Below are 14,332 nucleotides of genomic sequence, written 5' to 3'. Positions count from 1 at the left end.
TTATACAAACAGGCCTTCCAAGCTGCAGGGCTGCTGCTGTACTAGTAGATGGCTACTGAGAGCGCACAGCTCGGGCAGTTTGTCTCAGGAATGATTCATGGTAGCTTTACAGTGGTACACAGCCATGTCCTAGCAAAGTGTAAGTACATTTTATCCCACATACTTCACAGAGACTTGCAGCAGGACAGTGGGCTTGCTCATCTCTAGGACCTGAGGACATATACAACATCTATTCATAGCCGTAGTGAAATATCTATTGTTTCTGTTACTGGCTTAACCTTGCATTTGTGTTTTCTTGGTCTCTTCGAATACTTTCCCTATGTTTTGAACCATGGCCTTTCTTGAGCTGGACTCCTGAGATTAACTGCAACCTTAGTTAAGACTGGCCTGCATCTTCCTTGTTTTGGGGAGCTCTGACCAGCAATAAGCTTTCTTAAATCACTGTTTATTCAGAACCTAAGTGTTTCAGAGGAAAAAGATCTTTGAACAATCAGCCTGCAGGCAGGTCTAGCTTCAGGTGCTTGTGATTCAAGCATACTGTTAAAAATTAAGCTTCCAGACACAGTAAGACATACGTAGTGTAGGAGGCGTAATCAACTTGACTAACCCTCTACCCAGTTCAATCCACTTCATGGAGAGAATCTTCAAAGCCTGAGTAGTCTTTTGATGCTCCTTTTATATGGCTCAGTCATCTTTTTGTTATAGCCCTCTGATCTGATAAGCTTCCTGCCTCAATCAGACAAGCTGGGCATAAGATGTTGACTCTTTGAAGCTAATGTCTTCCCCCACAGTCTTTCCTTTCATGGGGGTGTTCACGAGGCCATTTTTATCAGGAAGTGATTATTTTCTTGTTGGCAACAGCCTTCATTAATTTAAAGTAGTATAGGCATATAAGAAACATTTCACTCGTTTGCTGTACCTATACAATTTCCAAGCTTTGGCCACATTCAACACTCAACACACAAATTTTCTATAGCAGCTCCTTGTTTTCACACAATTCTGGAGATACTAAGATAGGGTAGATTTGCACCTTATAAACTAAATGAGAGACAGATAAGCTTTCATGAGCAGTGGCTTACTTCGTATGATGGTATACAGTGACTTCCTACTAACACAGCTAACTACTCTCTGAAGTTAAGACATCTATAGGGAAGCTAAGAGACTGAAGGACTATCAAACAAAAGATGTAAATGTACCACACTATGAATAGACTGAGTGATAGGGAGAATAACAATATGGTCATGAAGCTGCTCTTTAGATCTTTGGAGAAATACAACTTTTAACTTAAACCTGTAATTTCCAACTTCCACATTTCTGTCGCCACCACCCCCATTGTTCTCCAGTGCTCAAAGTTCCAACTGTGTATCAATAAGCACATTCTTGTTAGAGTCCTATTTCCATTAATGTGCTTGTATGGATGATGGAAAGAATGTCAGGGAAAAACCCTCAAATGTGGGAACTGAGGTACATGCTTCATGAATATTGGAGTAGAGAACGTTTGATATGAAACTATATCATCTCATGTATGATTCAAATAACTGCTTGATTTGAGGCTATGAATCAATCACACTGAAAAATGTAGTATTGCAGAGATCAACTACAGCACTGGCTAAATGCCACTTCTTTTTAAAAACAGATTAAAAGTTGCAGCATCCACTACTTTCTATGCTGCATTCGGTGTGCATTTGACCTGCACTTTTGAAATATTACTTCAGTTTTAACAACTGCTTTAGTCTCATGATCACTTAAAAACTCTTTTCAGACGGCTGCTATATGTCAAAGGCCTATCTTTTGTGTCATTTTGAATAAACAATAATTTATTATCTCATGTACATCCCTCGGTAATGCCAACTCTTGTGAAAAAATTGTGAGACTCGTGATTTCCAAGTCAAATTAACTCTGACTCATGATCTCGAGATAAAACCCTCAAATCTCAGGATTTTTTCTTCTGGTGCATGTAGAGCCTGCCCAGCAGGTAAGTCTGTGCAGGTGAAGGGGTGGGGCAGTGGGGGCAGATCGATGCCTCCACAGTGTGGGAGGGAGTGGGGAAGGGGGTGGGGGTAAATGGGGGCCCAGGGCCAGGGCATATGACAAAGCTGCAAGCAGCTCATCCAGAGATGTGGGGGGTAGTGTGGCTCCCTGCTACTGAGAGCACCCCTGGGGGAAGCATGGCAGACATGTGCCTTCCAGATTTGTGTGTGGGGCAGTAGGTGGCACACATGGCATTGCGCAGCTCCCAGGGGCAAAGGCAGCAGGGCAGAGTGAGCCCCAACCCACAGCAGGCAGCCTGTTTCTGCCCCATGCACAAATCCAGGAGGCATGTGCCCCCCATGCCTCCCCCGCAGGGGTGCGCACAGTGGCAGAGAGCTGCACCCACTGTTCCTCCCCTGCACTTCTGGATGAGCCACCTGTGGCTCTGTCGTGACCCATGCCTCGGGGGTGGGTGGGTGTGGGTGTGTGTGTGTGTGTCCTTCACTCCCAAACCACAGCCCTCCCCCTACAGCCCTGCTGCTGCCCCTCACTTCTGACCCACAGTACCCCACATCCTGCCAGGGTGTCCCCCAGGCTCTCACCCCCCCCACACTTTTACAAATATCCCCCCCCCCCACTTGAAAAATAGCACATCATGATTTACATACCAAATCTTGATTTTTAAGAGTTTGTCTCATGATTTTTGACACAGTGGGATTGGCTGCACTGAAGCAGAAAAGGATCTTGGAGTCATTAGTAATTCCAAAATGAACATGGGCTGCCAATGTGGGGATGCAGTCAGGAAGGCCAACTGCACCTTGTCATGCATCCACAGATGCATCTCAAGCAGGTCCAAGGTGATCCTCCCCCTCTATGTGGCACTGGTCAGGCCGCAGCTGGAGTACCGCATCCAGTTCTGGGCGCCGCACTTCAAAAGGGACATGGACAGCATGGAGAGGGTCCAGAGGAGGCCACTTGCATTATCAGGGGACATCAGGGCAGGCCCTATGAGCGCAGGCTACAGGACCTGAACCTGTTCAGCCTCCACAAGAGAAGGGTAAGAGGGGATCTGATGGCCATCTATAAACTTACCAAGGGGGACCAGCGGGGAACAGGAGAGACCTGTTCCCCCGAGCACTACCAGAAGTAACTGGGAATAACGGCCACAAGTTAACTGAGAGTAGGTTCAGGCTGGATATCAGGAAGCACTACTTCACAGTCAGGGTGGCTCGGATCTGGAACCAACTTCCAAGAGAAATGGTGCTGGCTCCTACCCTGGGGGTCTTCAAAAGGAGGCTAGATGAACACCTTGCCGGGGTCATTTGACCCCAGCATTCTTTCCTGGCCATGGCAGGAGGTCAGACTTGATGGTCTACTAGATGGTCCCTTCTGACCCTACCAACCACGAAGCTATGAATACTGGTCTTTGGAAATGTTGGCAGATTGGGGTAACCTAGAAAATGCGTTTTTTGCTGCAAAATTTGTAAATTCAACCAAAAGCTTGCAAAGAACTTTTTTCCAAGTATTTAGTTGGTCTAGTAAAAGCTATCACATCTACCCAAAGAAACTTGCCTGCTTAAATCCAACCTACATTCTCACATTGACAGCTCTCAGGATATCATGTTATATGCTTCTATTTCTAAAGTTAAGGTTTATTTTAATGCCCTCCCTACTCCCCCTTTTTGCAATCATTTCGGATCAAGATGGACTTCTTTTGGGATACAGAAAGTCGGAGGTGGCCAGAACTCAGCTTCAAGAAATGTATGATTCAATACACAGAGTCCGTGTGAACAGATCTGCAACATACTACTTAGCAATATGACTTAGAGAAGCTGAATATTTTTAAAGTCTCCATGACCAGACAGATTCATCCCAGAGTACTTGAGGAACTGGCTGAAGTAACTGCAGAGCCACTGGCTATTACATTTACTTACATACAACGCAGGTTTCTAGAAATTAGCTACTAGAAACTGGGGTGTAAGTCTTAAATGAGGAAATGCAGGAGTTAAACTACCCAGCTCCTCTTCTTGAGTTGGGTGGGCAGCCAGCACTATCTGCTGCATCATCCTGGTAGAGGGTTGACAAAGGCAGCTACAGGTTTTTGCTATGTGTGTTTTCCCCAAGGAAATACTTACAGGCATTTTCAAAGTACACAGCCAACACAGGATTCTGTATTCAGTGGTCTGAGAATGGCCTATAGAGTCTTTAAAATACCTGTTACTCACAACAGCTGTATCCCTCTGATCAAATGATGTTCTTGTCAGACCTGCTTAGTGCTTGACTAGAAGAGTTTAAGGAAGGTGTGGATCTACTCCTTTGCTAGCTCAAGAGCAGGGATGGTAGAGGAGTTGTATATGGAAGGGTCCCTTCCTGGAAATCTGTATTCTTCCTCCTACAGCACTGAAGTAGACCACGAGAGCTGCTCCAACAGCTGTTGCCCATTGCAAGGATTGAACCTTGAATATGGAGAGTGAACTTTCAAAAGTTCAGCTACAAATAGTTTTAAATAAATTAATAAAAATATCCTACAAGCCATGCTCCTGAGAGAGAAGTGTTTAGCAATTCCCAAAGCAGTGGGATACAGCTGCTATGCAGTGATTTTCTATGTAGGAAACAGTTCATTTTTTATGTGGATGTTCTGATAAAGTCTTACACTGAGCAAATCACATTCCAGGAGTCATTTTAAAATGTTTAATGTGCTTTTTTTAAATCTTACTTTACAAGGCAACTTGTCTCACTGTCACCAATATCTCAATACAAAAATCTTACAATGCTTTATTTGCTAAAAAACTACAACATTAAAATTGGGGTTAGGTAGTTCTTTCCTTTTACCAGCTGTTCTACTACAAGGAATATCCATTAGTCCATTGCTAATGTTGTGGTACTTAATTGAAACAATAAGTTACACAAATTCTGTACATAATTACAGTCATATTAGAGTTTTTAGGGTATGTATCTGTATAGTACATTGCAGTTAAACACCATGAGGGCACAAAGAACTAACTGTCTATGAAAACCTTTTGTTGAAGACTTTATAGTTTAATTAACCAAGAAGAGTCAGTCATTTAGCATTCTTATGTCAGGGGACTGTCAATCCAGCTTTCTTAGGCACTGAACCAGGCAAATTTGCCTTGAAGAAAAGCCTGGCTGTTTTGCCAAACTCATGCATTATTAAAAAAACAAAACAAAATAAAAGAACACCCCCCAACACATAGCCACAAACTCTTTATTAGCTCTATAAAAATAATTATTTTCTAGACTCGTGCTTGTCTTCAAATACATGGAAGTATCTGAATAATTTCACATTCTCTTTCTGAATTAGGTTCACTGAAATATTAGATCAGGCAGAAACTTCAACAGCTTAATTAGTCAACTGTGACTCAACCAACTGGATATTTTAGTTTGAATAAAGGAAGTGTGCCTACATACGACTAAAACATGAAGGTTTATGCCATGGCAGAACCAGCTAGCTTTGATGTTGGATATATTTTTCATGGTGGAAAAATCATTATTCCATAACTTCTGGTGCAGGATACTTTGGGAATAACGTATTGGATGATCATGCTTTTCAGACATTTCCACTAATGATTTAGATTCTATTGGCTTTGGAATGAATAGCTCAAAAACTTGGCATTATGCAGGGTAATAATTAACAGCTTTATACTATGAACACAAGCAATTTTACTATTTAACTAATATGAAATTATGAAAACAAGAAAGCAATTAAGCCTCTTGTAGTAAGTAGTTAAAACTGGATACTAATTTATCTTTCTACAATAAAGTTCACAATATTACAGAATCCATTATGGCACTATTAAGTAAACCTTGTTAAAGATGCAGTATTTGTTTTTGCTTGGTATCAAAAGACTGAACAATAGCATATTTCTGAATTGAGGCTTGGAGTGAGTTGTTTGATCTGAATGGGGATGAGTCAATGACTAAAATAATAAAAAAGGCTGCATTTTAACATCAAACATGTGCAAAATTCCTTGCAATACAGTAGAGGACAAAGTGGAGATATACAAAATCTTGAAAGTTATGTGCCAACAGAGTTATCATATACATATCAAACCAGCACACTGAAGGAAAACTCCAGGATGGTTAACCACAACTTTCATCAGTGTTTCCCGAGTCCTCTTCAGCTGGTGTTTTCTCCAAACCCCAGTCTATGTTTCATTATGCAGTGCATTAAGATACTGACATTCATAATTATTGTAAAAAAAATTGGTCCTTGACAGTTTCTAATACATTTCCTTCAAGAATTCCAGTAATTTCTCAATCCTAATATGGATGTTGTAAATGCAATATTGGGTTTACAAAAGCAAATGCAGTTTGAGAGATGAAGGTCCATGAAGACTGGCATCTGTTATTCTTGGGTCTTCAAGAGTTAAAGAGCACAACAAACTGATAAAGATCTTATTCAGAAAGTCTCTGTAATTTTGGTGCTTCAGCCTCTGTGTGGTATTAGGTTTTCACATGTTGTAGGCAACATAAATAGGATCCAATTGGTCAGCTAAAAATCCGTCTCTCAAGTGCATTCGTTGCTTTTCACCACGAGAATTGATAGGAATAACTCCTGGGTCGACAATTACTACAACACCCACTATCAGATAATGTTCTTCCAGAACTACATTTGTTACTAATGCAACTAAGTCCAGTGCTTCCTGCTCCGAGCCTTCTAATTCCACAACCACCACCAGCAAGTTGGTCCATGTAAACACAGCACTGTTGGTATGAAACAAGCATTAATTGTTAAAAGAAAAACTTACATGAATATAATCACTAGAGGAAAAAAAAAAAAGATATACAGAAAAAGTTTTAGGAAAATGCTCAAAATAACCAATATTGTAAATCTGTACAAATGCTAGTGATAAAAGTATTCAAAAGTCAAATGTTAGAGGTGAAGAAATCATAATTCACTATACTTCACGTACACTTTATTACACAGTAATCAGAGAGCTTCTTTAAATTTACCTTTTCTGCTATACAACCAAATGTGTATATAACATGATCATGAATTTAAAGACTATACTTTAATGTGAAACTATAAGGGGAAAGAGTTAAGGACAGAGTTCCTTTCTCAGTTTCGCTTCACATACCAATCCAAGCCTCTCATGTCTTCATTTAGTATTTCAAATTTAGGTGTTGGGTGAAAACCTAGAAAAGGACTTGAAGGCGGGGGTGGGGGGAAGGAGGGAGTTAATGGTGTGCAAGGGGCTCAGCACCTGGAATACAGATTGGTTGAAATGGAAGCTGCTGATATAGGTACATTGCTTCTCTGAGCACGTAACTTCTGATCTGATGTTGGATGTCCACTGCACAAGTTCACGTGAATGCCTACATGTGCCCAAGTTTGTTCACTCTTCAAATCAGGAAGACAACTATGTCAATAACTGGTTTTGGTTCTTTATGTTTCAGACAGTCATGCATGTTCAAGAAAGCGGCTAGACTATTTTAAGTGGCAACGATACAGCTTCCTGCAACCCCTTTCATTCCCCCACAAGTCAAATAGCTGAAGACATTTTGCTCAAACTTTCAATCACAAATAACACTTTCAGGTAAAGATCAGAACATGGAAAATTTCAGCTCTCAAAAGATGGTAGATTAAAAGGAAGGTATAAAATCAGAACATTGATGTGCTCATGAAACTTGGTAAAACTACAGAATTGTCAAAAAGCTCAAAAAGAATATGCCAGGAAAAAGAAATCTGCACAGGTTGACCAATAATTTCAAACTCGATTTGTAATTCAAATTATTCTTAAAGAGTCTTCTTCAAAGTGACTTAAAAATGTCCTTTTCTTAATTGAGCATTAAATCAAATCACCTGAAATTTATGGTACAAGATGTAACAAATAAGGTATAAGGCAAGGACAAGTGTAGCAGTTTTCCACAAACTACAATGTGCATTCATTATAGAGATGCAACCTATTGATAAGATTATGGAAGGCCAGAACTGAAGCTTGCTAATACACCATCTCCTTTGTGGATGCAAAATTTTTTTCCTTTCACCACTAGTTAATGTAATTTGCAAACAATTTATTTTCTAGTGGCAAAAGTACAAACACATTAGATGTTAAAAAACCTGGGAAGCTGCCAATGTGGTAGTATGTGTTGCAAAATTTGTGCTCTGCCGTTTAAAAAAAAAATAGGAGACAACAAACAAAACTTGTTTTGAATTCTTACCATTCAGCAATGCTCTTATGTGCTCTAATCACTGAAGTCTCAATATCAATGGGATGATATCTCATTCCTCTCAGCTCCAGCGTTTCATCCAAAGAGCCTACCACATACAACGCATCATGCCTCTCTGCAAAACAGGGAAGATATTCAGCGTATCAACAGAACATGAGGAACAGAAGTTCTCAATTCGTATGTATTTACATTCATTAACTGCCCTCAGTCTCATGATTTCCTAGGAGAAGTGGCATTCATTGCTGCTTCTCTGGTAGAACTGTTTTTGGAGCCAGTCTAGTAATCCTTTTACTGACTTGTGGTGAGAGGAGTTAGATGACTGGAAATAAAGAGATGGGTCATCATATCCAATACCCTACTATAGCAGACAGGTATCATAAAATTCTTTTCACAAATTGGTCAAGCTCCGCTACAAAACCTATTAGGAACAAAGGAAGATAAAAATCTACCCAAAACCTTGGTGCTGGAATAGATAGGAATCCAAAGCATCAAGCCAGACTGTATACATTTACTTTTTGCCAGCACATCTTTTAGTTTAAAACAGCTCATCTACCCCCATGGTATTTATTCCCCTGAGAGCAAGCAGAACCCCTCCTAGCTTTTGTTTTGCCAGGCTAAGCAAGCCAAGGTCTCTTAATCCCTTTTCAAATGATCAGCTCCCTGATCATCTTAGCAGCTCTGCTCCACCTGATCCAATCTGAATTAATCTTTCTTCTCAGGACCTGTTTCAGCAATCTCCCAAATTGTACAATCATGTAGTTACTCATTATATAGGCATTAACCAAAACAATAATTCTGTAATTTAAATTAACAATCGTGATATTTGAACTCTTTTACAAAAGCAGCATTTTAAATGAGTTTTTCAAGAGTTAGATTGATGACTGCTGACTGTACTGTTGCATTTCTGTTGTAAAATAACCCACCCACTTCTCCACAGGAACTATAGTTCTTTGGAACATGTTACATTCTGATCTTTGGGGTGCAAGTATGCTTCATGTGCTCGACATTGGTTTCTTCTTTTTTCCATTCATTCGTTTGCTTATGTACTAAGTAGCGGAATTTGTGCTGCTGAGCCTGCACCATTTCTCACTCTCCAGGCTACAGCAGCCATGGAGATCAGAGGGAGGAGACTCTTCCACTGCCCCTCAGTTCTTTTGCCAAAACAGAATCCTAGACACAGGGATTTTGGTTATTAGATACAAAGGATGGGCTCCAAAATCAGCGGGGATCAGCACACGTCAAAGAACAGAAATTACAGGAGATGAGCAGTCATGCTTTGAATTCCTGTCAACAGATTCCACTTCCTGTTTTCTCAACAGGATGGGTTTGCTTGACCAGGTTTCAGTTGTTAGAAGCTTGCAATGAAGAGCAGCGTGCTGGGAATGGTCAGACAGATCTCCAGATCTCTCCCCTTGCACATCTTCAGCATCTTACAAAGGAATCTAGAAGTTGTGGAAGGCCTTCTTGAATGTGTCCTGGCATGACCTAGATTCCTAGAGGGTCCTCAAGAAAAGGAACAGACTTCTTTTATCAGAGGTGCAGATCTTTTTGGGAGACTGGATCTTTTTTATGTTGTTCCAATGGAATTAGGACCAATGGATATCTGAAGACATTCCTTGGTTACTCCAGGAGTGAAAACTGGTATGAGGCCAATGGAAAAGTTGGTCAGAATCATAAATGGTTTTAGTGCCAAGGATGAAGTACCCAAGCACAGAGGTGTGTATTGAAGGTCTTTGTGTCAGAGTGCACAGTGCTGGAAGCAGTACGACACTTTCAAGATAAAGAAACCGTAGCATTGATTAGGCTGGCTCTTCAATGCTGGAGCATCAGAAAGCATCTTAGAGCTATGGATCTTAAATGAATGGTCATATCTATAAAACTTTCGTTTCTTGCTTGATCCTTGCATTTAATCCTCAGGAAGTGCATACATAACCTTCTTCCTCATACCTGACAGCATCATAGCCATGAAAAGTCTATGTATGGGAAGTCAGTCTGAAGGACACAGAATGCCAAATGGCTGGTACTGAGGTGGGCAGAAGCTGTCAACTGCTTCAGCAAGAATAAATTTCAGGTATGCTCTCTGGACTTGAGGGTTGTCTTGAAGGACAAATAGCACATCAAACAGTGGTCTGAAACATATCTTTCCCTCAAGCAACTGACCACTTAGACTAGCTGTAATACACTGGCAAGGCACAGTAAAACAATGGACAGAACTTAAATTTGGAAAACTACCAGAAAGGACAGGGTACCCTCAGTTAAAGAAGTGGAAAATGATGTGGAACTGTGTCTTGGGCAAATACTACCTTCCCTTTATTTAGCTTTAAGTAGTAGGGGATAACCAAAAAATTTAACTATAAAGCAGCAGAAATTCCTCAGGTAGGAAAGATGGATACTGGGGATGCTCAATCATGAAGCACAGATGGTGAGAAGCAACTTGGTTGTAGCCTCTTACTTACTTGGCTATAGCACGAGAGGTGGAGGTACAGCCAAAACATATATTATTTGAGCTCATACATGTTGCGTGCATGCATACCACTGTATTCAAGCTCTTGAAGGAGGATTCCTTTTACAACAAAGTTTATAACAACTCATGTATTAAGATTCCTTTTGTTAAAGAAAGCAAAGTACTTGTCGCAGGGCACTTAAGCGCCCTGCACCTAAAATGGAAGCGACCCATGAGAGACCCCTAGTGGTGAGAAGGGGGAGGCTCAGCTGCCAGTCATCAGGGCAGCACAGGTGTGGGTTGCTGAGACAACCAGTTTGGTCAGCTGACTGGAAGGGGGCAGGGCCTGGCCTATATAAACAAGCCAGGCTGAGGCCAGAGGTCAGTTCCCCTCTGGCAGTTGAGGAAGGTGGAGCTCTGTTGGAGCAAGCAGAGCAGAGAAGCCTGATGGTCTGAGCAGTTTCTGCATGAGGATACTGGGTGGAGGAAACCCTAGTAGGGATATGGATGAAGGTTAGCCAGTCGGCTTCGAGTTTATGTTGTAGCCCAGGAGTGGGAGTTGTCTGTTTGTTGTTGTATAAGACCAGAGGACCGGGTGAGGCTGTAGGCGTTGGAGGAGGCCTCATAGGGGCTCCATGGTAGCATGGGGACCCAGTGCCGGAGAGGGTGCCGCGTTTTGGGGTGTATCGACCCCGGCCCCGGTGTGGGCAGTAATCGGGAAGGTAAAGCCCCAGTGGGGCGCAAGACCCGGAAAGGGGGTCTGGAGGCCAGGCACGGCTACAGCCACCCGAGCCTCAATTGTGAGGAGCCCAGTGTGGGCACAGGCCCTGAGAAGGGGGTTTGGGGGGGGGCCCAGGCACGGCTACGGCCACCTGAGCCTTGTTTGTGGGAGGCCTCAGTGCGGGCGGGGATCGCGGAGACAGGGAAGAGACTCCAGGGTGGGCTACGGAGACGAGGCAGAGGACCCGTAAGGGCAAGGGTGATTGTAGGACCCACGCATGGCCCCTGAAGCTTTAGTTGCAGTGTTATCGAAGGCAGGGCACAGACTGGGACGTTGCAGAGCAATGTGCCAAGGAGGGTAAGAAGGCAGCCTCCCTTTAACAATATTTACCATCAAAGACATGGCTGGCGAGATAGAGAGGGTGTATTTGGAACTGATTTGGCATGGTAGGTAGGGAGTGCTAGGGGAGCTCATGGCACCCCTAGGTCCCGCCCTGTCACAGTACTAAAGACAGGCCTGGGGTTTTTGTATTCTACTCGAATGGGAAAATACTCTTTTCTGCTGCCTTTTTATGTTCACGTAAATATTTTTATTTTAAAAATGAAACTTATATAGGGATTCACACTTGATTTTCTAATCTGGAAAAACTATGAACATTTTTGGTCTCCATCTCTAAAGAGCAGAATTAGCAATCTCACAATCAGGAGAGGAATATTAGGCATCACTAATAGTTCTGCTGCTTTCTCAGCTAAGTGCAAAGGGAAAAATATGCATCTGATATGCCTATGTCATTAGGTCCATGCTGTCAATTCAAAATGTAAAAAAGCAAGATGATCATATTGTAAAAGTCATCCCGTGGACATATACATTACCTATTTTGCTTGATCATTCAGAATCAGTAGAGTCAACAAAAGCATGCACATCAAGGCCCAGAATTCCTGTGGGACTGAGCCAATCAGAATCATGCAAGAACAGACTTTCATTCTCTACAAGCTTACTCTTTGTAGCCTAGTTACATAAAGGGTTACACACCTGTGCATATTAGAAACTATACCAAGATCTTTTTTCCCCCCTCACCTCCACTGGCATCAGTCAGTTCAGTTCTGCGCAGAAAACCCAGGTACCCAGTCCGTGCCCATATTGTCTGAGTGTCTCCAAAACTCAGCCGAGCACTGAAATGGTCAGCGTGTAGTGCCTCTTCTCCATAGACCGTGTAGTAACCTGTAGCATTGTGGGGACTACTCACCCAGATCTAAACCAAAAAAAAAAGTAACCTCAGTGTAACAGACAGTGGTATGTTGCTACAAACAGACAGCAGAATTTCTTGATAGAACAGACATCTGTCACACTGGCAGTCTTGTTGCCTGAAAATGCCAGGTATTACTTCCTTAAAAGAATTTGTTTTTGCTACATGGAAAACTGAACAAATAAGAATGGACTGGAGATTCTGTGCATGTAGCAAAAGTACACTTCAGAAGACAGCAGAGTTCAGTGAAATGGATTTATTTCAGCTTGATGCAGGGACAGAAATTTATTTTAAAAAGGCATCTTCCATCAACAGGGCTTCTTGTTTCAGATAAGACCCCTTCCCCCTATGGAGTATGTAATACCAATGTAGGCAATTTGCTTTCTTTGTAAAAACTGATCTGTAAAAAAATCAGGAAGTACATTTACTTAGCCATTACTTTGCATTGATAAAGACGCACCATGATGAAAAAAACTGGGACATTCTTTGCCAACTGACTGCTAAAGAGGTTCAGATCAGCAAAAAACAATGCCTCAAGGTGCAGAATGGAGAAAGTCTGGAAGTCTGCTTCAGCACACGACAGAGTTCCAGCTAACATGGATATGGATAACTCTCTCTGCTAAGCCAAGGAGGTTATTTTTCCATTTTGCCATCAGGCATGCAGAAATTTACTTTTTTAAATCTAAAAAAAAAATCACTGCAGATGTTAGTGGCTACACAGGCATTAAATGTTTACCTCTCCTAAATGTGAATCTCCTAGAGGTCCTTTTGTTTCAGTATGTGCTATAATAACCTTTACCCCAGGCAGAATCTGCAATAGGAAACAAATATTTAAAAAATGTACCTAATATCACCTCTATCTTAATTGATTTAGTGCTACAATATTTGCACTACCATAATTCTAACCTCTCTCCCCCTCACCTCTTGTTCTGTATAAAGGGTGAAGCGTGAGGGCAGAGCAGGGGCAGACAAAATACAGCCCATAGGCTGAATCCAGCCTGCCATCCAGCCCATGGGTGGGCACCCACTGAGCCCTGCCCATGTCTGCTGGGCCACTGCGCTACGCTCCCACCCTTGTGTGCACAAGAGCCCTTGCCCTGGCCACGGCGCAGTGTCCAGGTGGGGTTATTGCTGCTTCTGCTGCAGCCACCCAGGGTAGCAGATAGGGAAGCGGAGACAGGAGAGGGGAAGCTGCAGCTGGGTGGGAGTACAGGGCCAGGGCCAGCAGAAGCGCAGTGCCCAAGGCATGGGACCACCACCTCACTAGGTGTGGGGAGTGCAGAGCCTGGGTTGGCCCAGTTCCGTTGTGCAGGGCTCCCCATGGTTCATGTGCAGCTCCTGGGACTCGTGCACCACTGTGGGGAACCCCTGCCCGATGGAGCCGCCAGCCTTCCCCACCCTCTGCTGCCACTTGCAGCTCCCAGGACGCTGTTGGAAGTGGCAGGGAGTCCCATGTCATGGAGCCAGGCCTGTCAGCTCCACTCCCCACTTCCTTGTGGAGTCCTGGGAGCTGCATGTGGCATCAGGGAGTGGGACCAGGTTGCCATCTCCATCACACAGGGCTCTGCCCTGCATGATGGAACCGGGCCAGCCTGGCCCTGGTCCCTGCTGCCACATGCAGCTCTTGGAACTGGCCAGAGCCACGTGCCAGTGGGGGCTCTACCTGTACGGGCCATGTGTGACCCGAGGGCCTGTCACCTGCTGCTGCCAGGGGTGGGAGCTGTGCCATGGGGAGGTGCCCACATGCACACCCCACCAT

General features: G+C 43.1%; 1 protein-coding gene across 5 annotated transcripts in view; it reads right to left on the bottom strand.

Annotated features, from left to right (window-relative positions):
- Positions 1-4,651: 4,651 nt before the first annotated feature.
- The window catches only part of DIP2A (DIP2 acetate--CoA ligase A), a 221,666-nt gene continuing 211,985 nt past the window's right edge, over positions 4,652-14,332 (bottom strand). For all 5 annotated transcript variants that reach the window (XM_090045084.1, XM_090045085.1, XM_090045082.1 and 2 more), the window contains 4 exons: positions 13,310-13,384; positions 12,405-12,579; positions 8,155-8,278; positions 4,652-6,696 (listed from right to left, as the gene is read on the bottom strand). In XM_090045084.1, the coding sequence (XP_089901210.1) occupies positions 6,444-6,696; positions 8,155-8,278; positions 12,405-12,579; positions 13,310-13,384 (627 nt within the window). In that variant the 3' untranslated portion in view covers positions 4,652-6,443. The remainder of the gene's footprint in view (positions 6,697-8,154; positions 8,279-12,404; positions 12,580-13,309; positions 13,385-14,332) is intronic.

Source organism: Crocodylus siamensis, chromosome 4, assembly GCF_052110815.1.
Source record: "Crocodylus siamensis isolate JL-2025a chromosome 4, ASM5211081v1, whole genome shotgun sequence".
Lineage (NCBI taxonomy): Eukaryota > Metazoa > Chordata > Crocodylia > Crocodylidae > Crocodylus > Crocodylus siamensis.
Note: the sequence above shows the minus strand (reverse complement) of the source record. Positions and strands in the feature narration are given on the sequence as shown.